The sequence below is a fragment of the Lichenostomus cassidix genome, chromosome 11, assembly GCF_008360975.1.
Source record: "Lichenostomus cassidix isolate B80296 chromosome 11, HeHo_3.0, whole genome shotgun sequence".
In the NCBI taxonomy this organism is placed as follows: Eukaryota; Metazoa; Chordata; class Aves; order Passeriformes; family Meliphagidae; genus Lichenostomus; species Lichenostomus cassidix.
The window spans coordinates 4,506,799-4,526,043 of record NC_139492.1 but is presented as its reverse complement, the minus strand read 5'-3'; the positions used below and the strand labels follow the sequence as shown (position 1 = coordinate 4,526,043).

The 19,245-nt window shown below is 40.9% G+C and overlaps 1 protein-coding gene across 1 annotated transcript in view; it reads left to right on the top strand.

Moving 5' to 3' along the window:
• Positions 1-18,588, top strand: part of GAN (gigaxonin) — a 40,661-nt gene extending 22,073 nt beyond the window's left edge. The window contains exons 10-11 of the mRNA XM_085071481.1: positions 3,855-3,964; positions 4,695-18,588. Coding sequence (XP_084927607.1) covers positions 3,855-3,964; positions 4,695-4,876 — 292 coding nt within the window. The 3' untranslated portion in view covers positions 4,877-18,588. The remainder of the gene's footprint in view (positions 1-3,854; positions 3,965-4,694) is intronic.
• Positions 18,589-19,245: the final 657 nt, after the last annotated feature.

Below are 19,245 nucleotides of genomic sequence, written 5' to 3'. Positions count from 1 at the left end.
AGAGGTTTCCACAGGTGGACAATCTCTCTCTATCAGCTCCTTAGTGCACAGCTACTGTGATAGATATACAAAGACAGATCCTCCATCCTAAACATTGTGCAGTTTCTATGAGGTGATCGATTTATAACTGGAAAGTGCATTTGTTTCCTCGTCAAGTTTCTAAAGTAAATCAAAGGTGATTAGTCTCCTTCAAACCAGCACCTTCAAAAAGTCATCATGAGGGATATCTGAACCCTCAAACTCACACACACTTTTTGTAGTTGCAGTGAAGGGGTAATGTTGGCACTGTCAAAGCTGAAATATCACATTGACAATGTATGTGTCTATTATTGGCAGAAATGTAACAGTGTTGGGTTAAGAGATTTGTGGAAAGGAGGAATATGTTAGTGAGATGATTTAGAGCAGTGGGTTAGAAGCACAGCATATAGTTCTAGCAGTATCAAACAAAAATTCACAGTGATTTTTTTAGTAGTTACATACCAATATTGCATACTTTGTAATGAGCTGTGGGCTTTTCCAGCTGTTTTAAAGTGAGTGCAGAAGTCCATTATGTTCCCTTTCTCTGTGAATGGAGAGAACTCTCTGTAGTGTGAGTTCAGCCCTGGGATGGTGTTGGTTATGAGGTACTTGCAGCACTGCATACCTGTGTCATCTGCACAAATTTCCATGTGTGCCTCAGGTCTCATTGCCAGAGCACAGGGTTAAGCATCATCCCAGAGACTGAGTGTCTGAGTTACAGGTTTTCCTCCAGTGGGAATGTCTAAGGATGTACTTACATCAGTATATAAACATATTAATTCATGTAAGCTGCCATAATTCTGGCTTGAATTGGATTAAAGGACTGAACTTGTTTAATATTGTTTGCTTTGACAGTAACTTACTCCTAAATAACTCACAGTGCAGAGTCTTTAAAAATTGTTATTCTTAACCATGACGCAGACTTTTCAAAGACTGGGGATATGCTGAGATCTTCACACTAGCAAAAAAATAAACATTGAGACTCCTGTTAAGCTGTGCTGTATAAACAAGTAATAAAATAAATGAAGTGAGACAGAATAGTAGCATCCACATGAAATGTGAGCAGGGTAATGTAGAAAATAATTCTCATATTTGAAGTGTTGATATAACTGAGATTTTTCAGTTAATAAATGTTTTGTCAGCCTGTCTTTAGAGTCATGTGCATGAGTGAATTTAAGTGAACCCAAAGATAGAAAGTGCTGTACGTCAGACTGCAGGGTTTTTGCAGGATGTAGATTTTTTTTTCAAAGGCTGTAGATGGAGCTTTGTGTGCATTGTATCCTGCTTTTTATTTTTTTAAATATCGATCAAACTAAAAACAGATTTAATAAATGTGAAAGGGGAAGATGGAAATGTGAAAGTATCTTTCACTCAGTAATCCAGTGTTGGTCTACTCCATAAAAAGCAGGAAGTCTTAAATACAATATTCAAGACCTTGGTGGGTCAGACTTTCCTTCTACCAGAGTTCATAATTTCTAGTACACCTTTTTGCTGCATATAGGTGTGTGGAGAGTTGGATGATGTCTGTACGCACTCAGGTTTTTTCTTTTCAACGTGGATAGTTGGAAATATTTAACAGAGCCCAAACTGACTTTAGGATTTTTTGCAAGAGCTGCTGGTGGATTTCTGTCCTTGAGTATGGCCACTTCTCCCTTTCCCTGGTGGTCTGTGAGTGGGTTGGGATTTCGTCCTTCTTTTCATGACTTAAAAAAGAATTATGAAAATTTGAAGGTATTGAGGAGGACAAAAGTGAGGGATACTTTTCAGAAGCAGTACTTTGGTAAAAACTCCTTCACAATGTTCCTTTTGCTACTGGAACATCCTAAAAAAAAGGAAAAGCTTTCAGCCATTTATAAGTAGTGAACTAAATAATCTTGCAACATAATATGTGTAATTAGCAACATTCTTCCATTTGGTGTGCAGGAATTTCATAAAAAGCAAGTGCTTATGCAAATGTAATGAGAACACTGACTGACTGGTAGCACTGTCAGATGAGAGGAACATGGATTTTCATTCATTTCCAGGCTTCTTTTCCCAGCTGGGGTGAGCTGGAGGTGACGTGTCTGGAATATGTTGGTTGTGGATCTCATCTTTATTTACTTCCCACTTAGAAGTAAAGCCGTTACCATCCCACTTGTTAATCACAGCAGTGTGGATGGATTATTTTGTTTGTCTCACTTTAAGACCGAAAAAAAATCAGGATTCCTTCCCTTGCCTTTTTTTAAATTGGGTGGAAGCCTATTCCCATTCCAGAGTGATCACTTCTGCCCAGGGTTGCAGCAGGGCTTGCCTTCCCCCTGCTCCTCTTGGACTCGGTTTGAGTGGAGCCATCCCGGGGAAGTACGCAAGAGTTATGTTCCAAGGACTGTTTTCAGATTCCTGAAGATTGTGAATTTTTGGTCATGGTGTTTTTTCCATACTGTTCAAACAGCAGGCACAACCCACATTAAGCTGGAGCTTAGTCAAATTCTGATGAAATGTGACCCCTTGCCCTTCCTGTCTTTGTTCCTTCCTAGTTTTAACTGCTAAAGCTGCTGTGAGTGTTCCTCAAAAGTGGTGCCTGTTTTTTGAAGTGTGCATGTTGAGAAAGCCTGAGGATGAATTTTCACAAGCAACTACAGATACTTTAATATTCTCCTTTGGTGATGCACAGTAGGAAAATGCTTGGTTCTCACCCCATGAGTTTAGGTTTTTTAATTTAAACTCCAAAGCCCAGAGTATCTAATGTAGATAAACCTCTGATATGAGTTTTTCCTCTTCCTTAACCTGGTCCTATAGTTAAAAAAAAAAAAAAAGAAATAAGAAATTCCAGTCTTCCATCTGCATTTCTTTGCCACTTTCTCAGTTTGCAGAATTCTAGGTCACTTGCTGCTAAAAGGCAGTGAAAATACTGTGCCCTCCTCCTACAGTAGGGAAAGGAAGCTAATGAAATATGGTGCAAGATGTTTTGATCTGTGAGAGTTTCTGAATCAGTGTAGAGCACTTCTCCTTTTCTCTTCTCTCTTAGTTCATCTGTCCTCTGTAGCAGCTACAAACCATTTTCTTGCGTTAATCCTTCAGCGTACAGCACAGACAAAATAATGGACAGCTAATCCTTTCATTTGCCCTTTAAAAATTGATTTCTGTCTCCAAGATAATTGATATAGAGCAGCATCTCCTTCAGTGCCAGAAGAGCGGTTTACTTCTGAATCAGGAGTTCAGATGATGCAGAATTTTCAAAGATCAGCAGTATCTGGGAGGTCATTTCCTAACTTTTCCCTCAAATTAACCTGGTATGGCCATGAAAATATATGGGGTGATTTGCAAAGGTTTCTCAGAACAATTAAAGAAGTTAAAGAATTATATGGGGGAGACGCTGCTTAATAACAAGGTTCTGCTATAGCAATTTGTTATTTCCCCTACCATGGATCATTAAAACTTATGTGTGTTTATTTTAAAGACAATTTAAAGACTAATTTTAGGACAAAACTGCCTAATATTTTCTCTGTAAGGAAAATTGACTGGCATAGCTGTTGTTGGCTCTCTAACATGCCTACTCTCTTACAGAAGGTCACACTGGGTGGCTGCAAGAAGAATTTATTATAGGTAGATTAGACGGATGAGTGGAGCAATTCTGAAATAAGGCAACTTATGCAGCAGTACCAGCTGCTTTTCCTGGCTGGGAAAAGCCATGACTGTCCCAGACAAGACATAGTTTACATAACCCTTTACATAACAAATTAATATGTACACCCTGCTTTTGAGTCAAATATTACAGTTGCAAAAAGAACCTGGATTTTCTTTTTTAATGTGCTCAATAAAAATCAAATCCTGTTTTTTCATTGTTATTTTTACAGGTGGATTTATCTAAATGACCAGAACCTATGTATCCCAACTAGTTCTTCTTTTGTGTATGGGGCTGTGCCCATCGGAGCCAGCATATACGTGATTGGAGATCTCGATACAGGTCAGAACCAGAACTAAAAACCTCTTGATGCCTATTTCTTCTCAATCTTTTAAATACTTGGCACTGATGAGACTGAACATTTTAAGACTAAGAGGCTGGGACACTGTTCTGTTACTGTGCTGGGCACACAGAAACACACTGGTTCATTCTGGATCTCCTCAGTAACAAGTTCAGTGCTGTGAGCATCGGGTTGATTTAGTTGATTAGTTTGAAGAGCACAAGAGGTCAAGACTAAGAGTGTGTTACTGGTTTTATCTAAATGTAAGAAAATGTTAGTGCCTGAGGTTGGAGCTCCTGTCTTTGCAGTGGGAAACAGGCAGTTCTGCATTCCAGGGGCATCATCCAGTGGCTCATATGGATGTGATAGTGACTCTTGGTTCTCAATCCCAACCAAATAGATGTGTGCTAACAAACAGTTCTCAGCTGTCAGCATCTGGCCATGCTCTGTAAGAGAGATTTAGAAGACTACTTCCATGGCCATGTGTACATACATGATTGTGTAGCAGTAATTTCTCCAGAACGTAAACAAGCAAAATCTGAAATGTGGTGGGTTTAACTAGATCAGAAATGCCATGGTAGTTCCCTTTTGACAGTAATTTCCACCACCTATTCAGAAACTGATCCGTGTTCCTGTGTATTCTCTTGTTCACATATTTGCCTTACTAGCGATTAAACACAGCGATACCTGCAGTGAGTTTTAAGCATTTAACCTCTTTTTTCGTTAACTCAGGTACAAACTATGACTATGTCAGGGAGTTTAAGAGAAGCACGGGCACCTGGCAGCGCACCAAGCCCCTGTTCCCCTCGGACCTGCGGCGCACCGGCTGCGCAGCGCTGCGGATCGCCAACTGCAAACTCTTCCGGCTGCAGCTCCAGCAGGGATTGTTCCGCATCCGCGTACCTTCGCCCTGACCCGTGTGCTGCCAGGGGAGGAGACTGGAAGAGTTCCGCGCAGTCCACCATAATCTAGCTCTATTTAAAGGAAAAGCTGAGAAATTACAGCTGAAACTTACACTGTATGCTGTGCTTTGGTATGGTAACTGTTTTTGTTTTAAATGCTTACAAAGCTTGAGTCTCAGTACTTGTTTCGGGAACAAATAACTTAAGTACACATTAAAAAGAAGAGAAGGGGGAAAATAAAAGGGGAGATCAAGGAAACACCTTCAGTCGTAACCATTTGGAGTTTAAACTGTGTTATTGAAGGAGGATTTTTGTGTCTGAAACTGGTGGGATTCAGTTTCCTTTGGCAAAGCTTATTGAAAAGCAAAAAAAAAGATTTCAGGTGCGTTTCCCCTGCGGGGAACTGATACGAATCCATGTGCTATCTGGGACTGGATAGCTGTAATACACAGAAGCTACACGATAACCAACCTCCCTGGTGTGCTGCTGTTGGAGCATGAGGCCACAGGAGGCGTTGGTCGTTGCACCTTTTATTTCTAATCCTTTCTCAAAAGATAAGGTCTGTGCCTAAAAAATGGTGGAGGTGTGTACATACGGTTTTTCATTCATTTGCAATGGTTTCATTCCTACAAATATTTTTAATATATATATAAAATGGACTAATCTGAAATGGATACACCCCAGAAAATGGATACAGTACACCACAAAGAAGTAAACTGTTTTTTTTCTACGCTGTCATTCGAGTAGCCTGATGAACTGGTCTGCAGGTGGGTGGCATGCACTTCTGGGTGGGCTTTGGGGGCTGTTTTTCTTGAAGTGAAAAGGGAAGAGGTGTTTGGAATGTTTAGTGATGATTGCTGCTTTTGGTAAGAGCAAAAGGACAAATTAAATAGATTGTGTTCCTTTTTACTTCAGATTGCTTGCAAGCTAAGAATGGTTTTTAAGATTGAGGATCGTAGAAAGATGCATTTTATCTCAGAACAAAGATGAAATATGACAAGGATATATTTATTTTACAGAAAACATGGGGTTTGGAGTAAGAGTTACAGAAAATTTGTACAGTGACTTTAAATTGGGATCAAAAGTTGATTTACTGATGATTTCCATGCTACAGTACAGTCTTGTTTACTGCTGTCTGACTTTGAAAGCTGGGTTTTATGGTGTGGTTATAGTGAAGAACTTAGTATCTTGCATTTTATTTCTTACTAAGCCTTGTTCACATCAGTAGTGATATTTAATTGACTTTTGTTTGTAGTCAAAATCAGCTGGTAGAACACTTTTACCTCAATTTTTGATTTCATTGTTGTTGTGATGGGTGGGACATAACCTGTATTTATTTAAAAGGAATAAAATGGGAGAGATGGAAAAGAGAAATAATACCTCCTGCCCTTCAGAAAAAGATACTTTGTACAACCAGTATTATAACTACACACAAGGCTTTCCACTCTGCAACTTTGTGGACCTCAGACAAGCCAAACTCTGCCCTCAGTTGTGTTAGTGTAAACCTTCATCATCTTTATTGAATCATCTTAGGTATGTTGAAATATGATCCCAAACTAGTTCAAAGTATCGATATTTCACTAAATAGTCCTTGAAGAGCCATTCTGAACTTATTTCTGCTCAGTCCTTCCATAGCACTGATGTGTGGTTGGAATTACTCTGATTTCTGAGCAAAGGAGTGTGCAGGGGTGGGGAAAAGGGCAGCAGCCAATCCATTGACCATTATTTATTTTTTTTTATTTTTTACAATGCTGAAGTGCTGCAAAACTTGAACTATATACATCGATTTTCTGACCCATATTAGTTGGCATATTAAAAAGTTTATATATTTATGCATTGCAGTAAACTTGGTGTGTGTATATATGTCTTTAGATTTTAAATTTATATATAATGCTTTACTACAGAAATGTGAACCACTATTTCCATCCTTGGCTGTCTTGTGAAATAAATCAAATGCTGTTAGTTTATCTGTAAAACTTCCCTTTTTTGAAAAATCTTACATGGATCAATTTTTTTTTCCTCAGACAAAGTGCCAAGATCCCATATTCAAAAGTGATGAATGTTTCCTAAGTATCTATTTCATTTTTGAGCTCAGTTTTCTAAGTGGCTTGGAAAACTTACGAAAATGTTATTCAGAATATTGCCAGCTGCTATCTCCCGAGTCCCTGTAGCTTCCCAGTACACTTGAGGGCATTCAGCATCCAGAAAACGTAAGTGATAAATGCACATGATAAATCCAAGTAAATACTCTAGCAGTGTTTTGCAGTTAAAGTTACTGAACTGAATGTTTACACTTAGAGTAGGATTAACACTAGGTGTTCTTAGTTTCTTTTTTTTTTTTAAACATAAATAAAACAAACAAATCTGCTGGTGATTGGAGTGTGTTGCAAATACACTCAGTGAGATTTGACCAAGAAGTTTAAGCCTCTGTACCTGAACCAGTCACAAACTGAATTTCTGAGCACATTATGCTCCTGTCACGTTCCACGTGGCTGGGGACCAACTCTCCAGGGATGCTCTGTGGGAGTTTCGGGCTCATGCTCAAGATTTAAGCACTCCTGAGACCTCAAAACAGATTTCCTTGGCCTTGGCAAAGGGAATGGGGATCATTCCCCATCTGCATTGTCTGTGGGGCTGATCCAGGAGCTGTTCTAGCCCCTGTGTGTGTAGGAGGGAAGGGATGTGTGTTCTGGGGTCTGACTCCTGTCTGTCTGTCTGTCTGTCCTGCTCTGATCTGCAAGTACATCCCTTGGATTGTGCAATAACCAGGTTCGATTTCCTGCTGAATATGGAGCAAGGCTTTGAAGCCAAGGCTCCCCTTTCTCCAGGGATTGTACTGGTGATGGGGTAGGAGTGAAGAGGCAGAGCTGACCTCTGACTTTTCTTTCTCTTTCCAGAAGAGGTGGTTGACTTCAGAAGGGGAGGGAGGCTGTGATGTTACCAGAGGTGCTGAGAGGAGGGAGGTCAGCACTTTCCTGGGTGTGTTGAACATGCAAACAGCTATAGATTGACCTGGGTTCACTGGTAAATGCCACCACCCCAGCTGTCCCCACTCTCCTGGCGCTGTGTCCCCTTGCACATGATGGCTGAACCACATGGAAAACAGCTCAGTAATTTTCTGTATTGCAGTCCAGGAGTTTTAGGTGGTTTGGCAATTTAGAAACTTGTTTAAGTTGTCCTTGCTTGGCACAGTGGCCTTAATTCCTCCCAGCTCATGAACAGGCACTGACATTCAGCCACAGTCTCCACAGGTGACTGTTTGAATTTGTGTCCTGGCCAGCTGCTGGCATCCACCACCAGGCTTTCAGGCACCCTCCCTCCTGATTCACCAAACCAGGTGCCTGGCTAGGCTGGGAGGTCTTCATAGCAGTGAAATGCAGATGTTTTCAGTGCCCAGCACACCTCGGACTGGGGCTGGTCCTTGGTGCAGGTCTTGGGTGTTGCATCTTGAGTCAAGCCCAGCACAATCCCAAACAAAGACAGGCTGGGCTGCCTTGAGCTTGAGGGACTTGGGCTGGGCCTCTGTGTCCTTTTTCCTTGCCCTGCTGAGGAATTGGGCAAACCCTAGCCACTGAAATCAGAAAATCACCAAATATGGGGTAGGAATTGTGGAAGATGGGAATAGCAATGGTTTTTTCTCCCCTCACTCCATCTCTTACTGCAATTCCTCCCCCAAAAAGTTTCTTCTTCCTTTATTTCATGTGCCACGGATAATTTTGGAAAAATTTTGGAGTTGCTAATTTTAGGGGAGAAGTGGGGGAAAAAAATATATGCTACTGTAAGCACACAGCAGTGTCCTCTGTGCTTGTTTTACACATGTAATCTTGTGGCTGCTCTGCACAGCAGAGAGGGATTACAGAAGCAAAGGTGTAAACTGTTGTTGCTCTCATAAAGTAAATCCCTTGGGTTTCTGAGAGAGGCACATGCCTGGCCTGGCTCTGTTCCTTACCTGGCCTTGACAGATGCTTGTATTCCTAAAGAGTCAGGGTTGGATTTCAGATCCTCTCCCTTTCTGGTTTTATAACCTGAGGAATAGACATGCTGAAGAGTTTTCTGTTCTGCTTTACCACAGCGAGGTCTGGTTGTCCTTAAATATTTTGTCAGCTAGTCCTTAAATTTTAGTTATTGTGAAATTGTGACCCTCTGCTCCTAGTCAAGTGAATTTCTGTAGCTTTGAGGGTGTACCTCATGTTTCAATTGAAGGCAAATTAATACGAAATTACACAAAAGGACAGTGGTGAATCTGAAACCAAAAGAAACTCTCAAAATCAGCTCGCTGATAGCTGTGGGCAGGCTGTGTCCCTGGTGTTGGACTGCACAGCACGTGCCTGGCACACAGCCTGCCTTCAGAAGCAGAGATCTTGATGAAAATAAGAGGTTTTTATCAAAGCTACTGAACTGCCTGGCTTAGGAACTTGCCTTCCAGAGCACACCAGGCAGCTTGGTTGCTTTGCAATTTTTTTGTGCCTGCATGACTCAGTAAGTGCACAAGGACAGGAGTGATGGGTTGGGGGAGGTTTTTCCCCATTTTAAATGCAGTTTCTGTGTTTGTTCCATAAATGCTGTGGCTGTACAGCCTGCATGGGCTCTGCTACCATGCATGTGCCATGCAAAGTGGAGGATGCAATAACAAAAACAAGTTGTTAGAAGTGCCAAATTTTTGGGTTCCTATGTGTATAACACTAATCCAACTGTTCTACTAAAATACAGAGATACTTAAAATTCACTGTGTTCAAAAAAAAAGCAGTGGTTCTTTTTTTGTTAATGAATGAAGCACTGTAAATCTACTTTTTTTTTTTTTAGTACTGTTCTGCAGGTTTGTGTTACTCTCCACAGCTGCCTTGAATATCACTCCATGTGATGCATAAGGACACTTTGCTCTTTATAGAGCAGTGGTGCCATGCAAGTATATAATAAACGGCAGCCAACAACAGGCTTTAGTATTTCAAATTATAACTCTGTAGATTAAGTGCAATTTGTTTGCATTAATCGACCTGCAGAAGGGAAGCTGTGCCTCGGGAAGTGTGGTTGTGCCCAGGGACACAGGCAGACTGAGCATTGTATCTAAGGTCTGCTTTGGTGCCTCTCACAGCAATGCTTTCCGAGGAATTATATTTAATTTCGGGTTGAATGGATCCTTTCTGCCTCTAATTTAGCATTGAGGATTTGGGGTTTGTGTTCTCTTTAGCTCTTTGGAGTACTTAAACAGCCACTTCAGGTGGGTGGGAGGGGTGTTAATTGCATCCGTGTTTGTAGAAGCTGCTATTTCCATTTTCCCCTGGAGTATTTCCTTTTCCCGTTCAGGACTGAGTGCAGGCCTGTGTTTCAGTCGTCACTGCTGCAGCCTTTTGACATTTGCCATTTTCTGTTGCTCTTCCTTGTTTTTTCTTGGAGCTGGGAGCTGTGTCCGTAGGGTCTGTGTTTCCAGGGCTCATTGCCTGTGGAAGCAAAGCACAGAGCTTGGGAAAATGAGCCAGTAAAAGCTGAAGGCAGTGGGATTTGGAGGAAGCTCTGCTCATTTTCTGTAGGAGTCACCTCTGTGTGCTCTGAGGTTTATTGATAAGTTTGGCACCACTTATCAATAAGTGCTCTCCACCATCCCTATGGGTTTTGGTGTGGTTTTGTTATTTTTTCCCTGGGAAATTCCTTGCTGTAGGAAGGATTGCAGCCAGGGTTTAAGGTGACATCTCTGACCAGCCATGCCAAGCATGACTCTGCAGTCTGACTGCTGCTGTGCTCCAGTAACCAATTCTCTCAAAATTTTGATTTCCAGGTTACCTAAAAACAAGAACTAAAGCCATGCAAAGAGCCCAACTAGATAAAGACGTGCTAAAAAGGATTTAGAGTAATAGGAGAATTAAACTGTTAACTGCTACCAACAGGTGATTATATTGTAAATTTATTGGTGATACAAAATCTGAATAATATTTTTTAAAATTACTTATTCTAGGTAACTGCTTCTTAAAAGTAAAAAAAGTATTTGCAATGCATAAAGAATTTGTTTGGAATAATATTTGGAGGTTATTTGAAATAATCTATTGAAATAGTCTATTGAAAATTGAGCTGGAAGATTGGAGCTTTTCAATGGAAAAGGATAAATCTTGTTGCCCAGCAGTTTTGCAGCATTTCTGTGAGCAGAGAACACCTGCCAGAGCACTTCAGTACATGAAGCTGCTCAATGCCACTGCCTACCTGTGCCCTTGAATTTGCATAATGAAATGAGGCTGTTCTGAGCCCTGGTAAAAGCTGATGGATCTGATTACAATAATAGGATAGAAAGAAGGATCTCCTGTGTAATTAATGTTATTTTGTTGATAAAACATGAACTTTTTTTTTTTTTTTAATACTGGGGGGCTTTTGAATTACCACCTTAGCCCCTTGATTTATTTATTTTTTAAAATTTCTTTGTCTTTCCTCCATTTCTTTTTGGTTAATGCTAAGACATCCTCAGTTTTGGTCAAGAGCGAGTTTTTTTCATCTGTCGTTCTAAACCCTGTTGGAACCTGACAGATCCCCTGCCACAGGCTGTGCACTTGTTTCACAAGTGCCATTTCTGTGCATTCTGTTGTTGGGCTGCCACCTCTGCCAACTTCAGAACAGAAAAAAATACACCATAGAACAATTTTGTACCTGATGAAAGCAGGAGCCATTTTGGAAATTCTAAATTTCAGTCTGCAGTAGGCAGTGTGCTACAAAAACCTGATCCCTGGCTGGGCTTGAGGTTCTCCCCTGAATGATCTCACATGTGAAAGCTTCAGGATTTATCCATCTGCTTTATTAATTTACACATGATAGCAGGAAAGCATTATCATCCCTGTCACTTGATTCACTGGTTTTTTTAAGGTTTAGAAAGAAAAGCCTGCGTATTTGAGTGAATAAATTGAGTGAATTTGAGTGAGATACACAGGGGTATCTGCCAAGGTGGTCAAGTTAAACACAGCTGACATTCTGCAAAGCTCTTGCTGGAGTTTCTTTCTGAAGGGAAGCCAGGGAGTGCCCTCTTAAGAAATACTTTCAAACCCTTTCAGAACTGGTCTTAAACTAGTCCAAAGGACTCCTCTGGATTGCTTAGAGAACGTGGGGTCTGTTCTAGCTTTTGTTTGCTTTGGGAAACACCTGCTAAATCAATTTTAAGCTTTTTTTTTTTTTTTTTTTAATCCTTGACTTCCAAAACCTAAGTGGTTTGCTTCTTGCAATTGGAACATGTTTGTGTTTAAAGGTCTGAGACTGCATTTTGCAATGCATGGTGAGTGTTCTGTCATATCTTGGTTACGTGATGTAAACAGCAAGCTGTGTTCTGGGGGACTCCTGGCAGATCCTTTACAGTGCTAAGGGGGAGGAGAAGGATCAGCACAAGATTCTCCTTGTACTACACAAGCCTTGCTGTGAGTGTCAGATGGGGCAGAGGCTGGGTTTGGTACAGAACTCATGGAATTGCCCTCAGTGTTTGGACCCCCAAAGCCCATGGGGAACAGGTCCTGGGCATTCCATGCACGATGCTGCTTCTGGCCTCAGGTGTTTTCTCTGTTGCTCTTATGAACAGGATTTTGCTTTCACTCTGGCCCCAAATGTCCCTCTGAACACACAGCCTGTGCCCATGGTCCCTGGGAGCACAACTCCTGTGGGTCAGAGGTAGCCACACAAACTTATTCCCTGTGGCTTTCTGCACATCTCTGCATCCCTTAACTCGGTGAGTGTGGGGACAGGGCTCAGTACACAATGAAATGACTTTTCACTGAGCTTGTAAAATTAATGCCAGCAGGTCAGAGATCACCTGAGCACCTGTAAGCAAACTGCAGGTAGAGCAGGTGTAGCCCAGTCCCTCATGTGTGCCACTGTGGCTGGAAGTCTGGCGCCCAGTCCAGGGGGAAAAGCCCCTATTCCCAGCTACCTCATTTTTTTTCTTTGCACTTTGTCAAATATTTTTTGTTTTGTTTTATTTTAAATTGCATTTTGTCCTTCAATTAAAAAAACCCTAAAATCAGGCAAAGAAGCAGGACAGAATGGTGCCATTGCCCAAGGACAGTTTACTTTCATTTTAAATTAATGTTTCTGTACAAAAAGACCAAGGTTGACCTGCAGCTGCTGTAAAAAGTAAATAAAAATTCCTATTACTTGAAAGTAACTATTATACTTGGAAATGAGAGTAGCAATTGAAAGGCTGTCCTAATGATTTTTAAATAGGAAAAAATCTGTTTAAAAAATAGAAGTCTCTGCTCTTTTAAGGACAGATCAGATAGTTTTCTCTCTGCCTCTACTCTGCTCTCACTGTTTTGCCTGTGAACTTGATCCATTATCTCAATAGAGAGATTCGCTGATTTTTCTGTAATGTCTGATTGGATATTTTTGTGTGGAGTTTCTCATTTAATGACCTGCAGAGGAAAAACTGTTCAAATCAATACCCACCTTCTGTACCTGAACTTATGTTATCGACCATTTCTTTGTGATCTTCAGGTATGTGGGGTTTTGTTTAGATTGAAGAAATAAAAAAAAAAGTGTGTTTTCTTCTGCTTCTAAAGGTGCTATTTTGACATAATTTTGAATTCCTTACACTGTGCTTGACTTCTAAAAGTACCAGTATAAGCTGATAAACAGCTCGTGTTTGTTCTGTGGAGTTTTTCTTTGAGTATTCAATCTCTTTTTTACAAAGCATCCCTTTTCATAAAGATGGCTTCCAAACTGTCAATGGCCTTAATAATACAAAATGTAATGGGAAAATACTACCTGTTTCCTTTCTTTGTAAAGGCAAAACCAAGAAATGCTTCACAGAGAACATTTTCCTCTAAAATTTTGAGGAGCAGCTCATACTAACTTTGAATTCAATGTAGCAAGCATTTTAGTGGCCATGCACAAATAGGGATGAAACAAGGAGCTATTCATGCCTGTGCAGACTGTACCAATTAGCTGCTAATTCCAGAGCCTTCCATTAGCATCATGGTGGCTATTCCATAGCTATTAATATTTAATATTGCAGTGACATTGGCTTGGTCACTCTGAGGAGAGGCTCTTGTGGACACAAGCCATGGAGGAGAGAGCTGAATTTTAGTCCTGCATAGGAACTTTGTCGTTGTCCTGTTGTTCTGTCTTTATTTTTATTTGATCCGTATCATTAGTTTGGTTTAGGCATTTGGTAACACTGCTACAGGAAGGTTTTTCCTTCTCTGGAGCTCATAAAGTCCCGCTCCTGCCCTGTGTGAAGCAGCAGGAAGGACCAAGGGTTAATGTTTGAGCTTGTCCCATCTCCAGACAGCAGGTTATTTATTGCCTTCTCACAGGCTCTGCAGTCCCAGCGGTGTAGCATTTCTCAGTTTTGTTAGTCTAAGAGCCCTTTAGCCTTTTGAAAAGAGTCCAGAGACTGCCTTGTCCTTCTCCTTCACACACTGGGTGCTTCCTCTGGACCATCCAAACTCATCCAGGCTGTCACTGTAGAGGAGCCACCAGTTGGTGGCCTCACAGGAATATCTGTGTTACCTGCAGCACTTCTGAAAAACAGCTGATAAATGAGGGGCCATGGAGAAACTACTGAGCTTGCAAATCCTTGATCCTCTTGTTTTAGGGAAGGCTGAAGAGTAGCATCATTCCTTGCCTTGCAGCTGCTCTCTGTTGCACAGGTAAGGATGAGTCCATGCTGTCCTTACATAAGGGTAAGATATAAAGGTTTATGGGCTGTAATAGGAGATCCAGTATTTTGCATTTGTGTTTAAATCTGAAACTTCTGGAGCTATGGAACTGTGGGTTCTGGAGCTATGTCTGCAGTGTGGAACCACAGGTATTGGCCTAAATAGCTAGGCAGCTTCTGGCCACCTGTTTTTCCACTGCACTTTTTTTCTGAGAAACCAGAGATGTGAAACTACATCCCAGTTTGTATGCCCACTGCTTCATAATCCACAGTGGGAGCCTGACAAGCTGGAATTGTTTTAGTTTTACCTTCAGAAGGAAAAAGCAAAATTTCGTCACATTAGATGCTCTGTCTTCAGAGTTTTCCCTCTGTAAATCGTGTTTATTGAGTTCCATGAATCTTGTGGGATTGGGCTAAAGAGTATAAATACATATTATATGAATAATGACTAGTGTACTTAGTGTGACTTTGTACAGTACAAATACTCTATTTTAGTGTAAGAGAATGAAATAACTACATTGAATAATCCAATTATGATATCTGTATTCTGTGAACCAAGTAGTAGGAGGGTGTTGGAATGCTACTGCTCTCCTAAAGGTTTGGTGTTCTGTCAAATCTAAGATCTTGATAATTACCAGGATATTGTCAGAATATATTGCCACTTTTTCTACAAAAAATACATTGGTGTGGTGAGGTAAAAGCACTCACCTCTTGTTTACCATCTCTGGCATGCAGCTTGATAGCAAGGGTTATTCCCATCATCCAGCTGTTGTGCTCTGACTCCTGTATTACAGATGTGGTTATTGTTACAGGCTTTTTATGTGTGTACATGTTCTGTGGGTCCTTCTGTGCTTCGTGTAGGAATGAAGTTTTACATTTTATTTATGTGTCCACCCCAAAATCTTCATGTGCTGCTTTAGAAATGAATTGATGAATCACTTGGGGCCAGGGTTTGGAATGCTCTGACCGGAGTATGTTGAGTTACTTCTGTTAAAAACAGGGAAAAATAGGACATAAATGCTCTTTGACCTCAATCAAACTATGCAATACATCACACCAGAGAGCTGAATTCCTTGTGAAACAGAAGTGCAGCTCCTGTGTCCTTCCAAACCCAGTCCTTGGTCCAAGGTTAGGAGAACTTGTACTCAATGGCTGCTCGAGAATCTTGTATCCAGATCAGCTCTAGCTCACTGCTTTCCTCCTGCCCCCTCGCCTTGCCCGGCATTTATCCAGGTCAGTTTGTTGGGTGTTTTGGCTCGGAATGATGTGATCTCCGAGTTTGTCCCTCCTGTCATCCCGTGGTGTTGGCAACTGGAACTTGTCCTGTAACCCCCCCAGTGTGGCTTTACCTGCTGGAGTGAGCTGGGGCCACTTTCCCACATTTGCATCTCCCTGCCCTGGAGTATGTGGGGTGTTTGGGCTTTGCTGTGTCCCCCTGGGCTGATGTTGTCGTGCTTTCCCTGTGTCAGTCAGTTGTGGGTCTGGTGCTGACAGTAAAGAATCCCTGTGATGTCTCAAATCCAGTCCAAGTATGTTTTCATTTCCGCTGCTTCTGTGTGTGTGAGTTTGATTTCTCTGCTTCTGTGGCAATTCAGGGATAAATGCCCATGTGGTCAGGATTGCTGGTGAAGGTTCTTTGTTCTCCCATTGCTTCGCTTTTCCAGTGAAATTTGTTCCTTGTGTTCCTCTTCTCCCCCTGTTAAAAAACGGGTACAGTTTTGCCTCCCATGAGGAGCTCTCCTCTCCCAGGTGATCATGAATTCTCACCATCCTCCATCTACTTAACCCACCCTGGACCTCGTCCAGTTTCTCCATCCTCACTCCCTTTACTATTTTGTCTCTCTTTAATTCAGATTGACCTTGAGTTCTTTCTCTGATTCCAAAAAGGGATTTTGGTGCATAACCTGGGAGACAAACAGAAAAGCTCTCTCTGCAGATGTCTGTGTATATCCATTCCCTCCCCAGCACACACAGTGTAAGGGGCTCAGCCTGTTGGCATTCCTTCCCCAGTTTTTTCCTAGTGCTAAGCAGACCACAGGCTGAAGCCATTTCTTATTTCTTTTGGTAATTGAAAAATATTAGGAGATTTTCTTCTTCGGAAATAGCCGCTGCAGATGAGCAGCTGGCATGAGAGAGGGTTGTTGTTATGCTTCCATATTCAGTATTTTTAATTGAGGAACAAATAATTTATTTTGGGGAAAAATGTAAATTTTTTTGTATTTGTATGTCAAAGTGGCCTTTATAGGAAAAGCACATAAAATATTTAGATTAAAATTGCTTAGTTGTGTAATTTTAGTGGGGATTTTTGTATTGACAGGGTTTCTATGCATTTTTCAAAATATACTTGCTGTTTTGTGTTAGAATTATTGGAAATCTTTTTAAAAACATGTATTACCACATTTTCATGGTTGATCCCTTTACTATCATTCCTTTTGAATACTAAAAAGACTTTAATTAACCCTGTAAATTAATTTTCCCCCACAAATATTTGCATTAAGTCAATATAATGAGTTATAGCATGGGTATGTAGCTTTAAGGGAATAAGCCTAGTAGTGCAGCTTAATTCTGGAGAGATGTGTTTGGAGAAGGGCGGTACAGCAGCGTTTCAATTGCACTTAAAACACTAAATTAGGAAATTAAGTTTTTTGCTGTACCTCACTAGGGATTTATTAAATTGTGTCCATCCTTTATTGTTTACACTTGAGCATTATTTAACTATGTATTACTTGTGCAGTTTGCATCTCTCCTTCGTTCTGTCAGGATCATGTGAATGTTAACATTAGGAAAGTTTAGGAAAAGTGTGGTATCTTCACAGGTTATGACATGAGCTTGGAGAGGGAGGAGAAGAAAGTTACATCCATTAGTGTATTTTTCCATCTAATTATGTACATGTTTTCACATTAGCTGAGACTGAGTAACTGAACTTACAATTGAATTGTGAGTAAAATCAGTGGTTTGGGGGTGGGGGAAATGAAGGGGTTGCAGAACTGCAGGCAGAAATACCCTTCAGTTGCACTGTGGTACAACTGCCCTGACTGCCTGTGCAAAGCATGGCCTGAGGGATACATCAGACCCTGCTCTCATTGCTCTGGTTTTACTTTCTCTTCTGGAGGTGTTACTGCAAGGTTTGCTAAGTAGGACCTTCCCAGGAATGTCTGACAACTGAGACTTGAGTTTTACCATTTTATGTTTGTAGTTTTAGTTTTCGTTCTTGTTTCTGTTCCGTAGGAGATCCCAGATGTTGACAGGTTAGTGTAAATGCAGGCTTTCAGGTGTAGCACCAAACAAGTGTTTCATGCTACCGTGCATTCAGTAATTGAAGAGAAATGTGCAATTCTAATGGCACTTTGACCCATTGCTGAAACACTGGGTTTTGCAATTGAACAAACTCAACAGTTGAAAATACTGTGTTTTCATTAGATGTCTAGCAGGTGAAGCAAAAGGCAGTTACTCCAGTTGTACCCATGGATAATTTGGTATTGATTTTTTTTTTTTATAGTTTTATGATCTGTTTTTAGAAAAACACTCATTTCTTGGTTTACTTTAGTTGCCATAAATTGCCCAGTGCAGAGTCTGGTCCGCCTCCATTTGTTTATTTTCATGGAGTAGTTGCACAAAAACTGGTAACAGCTAAGTAGGAAAGCTCTTTGGTTACTCACCATTAGCTTCCCTTGCAGAATTGTTTCGTGGCTCACACATGTATGAAAAGGGACACGGGAATTTTCCTGGATTCAGTAGCACTCGCTTTGTTTACGTGTTCAGTAGAACGTTGGGTGACTAAAGGGAGGTTCCCTTTTTAAAGTATTTGACTTGTGCTTTGAGGACTTAGTTGCCACTGTGCAAATTGTGCTGTAATATTGTACCAAGGATCAGTGAAAGTGTTTTATCTTTTTTAATGTCGTTTGTATTTGACCGGGTTTTATAAATGTAAGAAAACAGAGTGTTGTATTTTGATCTGAAATTTGCGTATGGTAAAAGTAACTTTGCTTTATGTATTGGAGGTTTGTTCAGAACTTGAATCATTTTATAGAAGGGTACAGACCAAAATTAATTGTCTTAAAGGTGTTTAATAAATTAACCAAATAAAACATTGATTGTTTGAAAACTTGTTAACTGCTCTTTCTGCTTTTTTTTTTTTTAAATTTTAAAAGGAAGAACGTACTTCAAGATTTTTTCTCAAGGTCTTACGAAAAGTGAAAAAAAAAGGCAGTAGATTTTATAAATATCATCTCCCATGAGTTATCTGTTTTATTATTAAACATTCCAACATGCCAGAAGTTTAATCAAAGGGGAAAACCCAAAGGAAATCAATGGAGGAGGAAAGGCAATGAGGAAATGAGGGGAGGCGGGATCAGTCCCTCCCTGGCTCTGCCCAGGCAGTAAATGCTTGTGGCCGCTGGGCTGTGGATGTTGTCAATGGCCACTCCAGGAAAAATGAGAGTGGGAAGGAGTTTCTGCTTACCTGGTGAAGCTTTCATGGTTGTTTCAAGGTCTCCATTCTCTCCAGCAGTCACCTTCACTTGTCCCCTTCACAAACGCTGCTCTTCCGTGTGACCTTTCAAAGCAGAGGAGAAAAATATGTGAAGCAGAGCTGCTCCCAAGGGCAGGTACAAACAGCTCCTTCCAGGGCTGCCTGATATTCCGACCCTTGGCTGCGTCACAGCGTGCAGACATAACCCTGCGAGTTCAGAGACCTGGACATTTTTAAGATGCCAAGCAGCTGCAACTCCAGTTGAGCAATATTCTACCTCCGTGCTGTGGT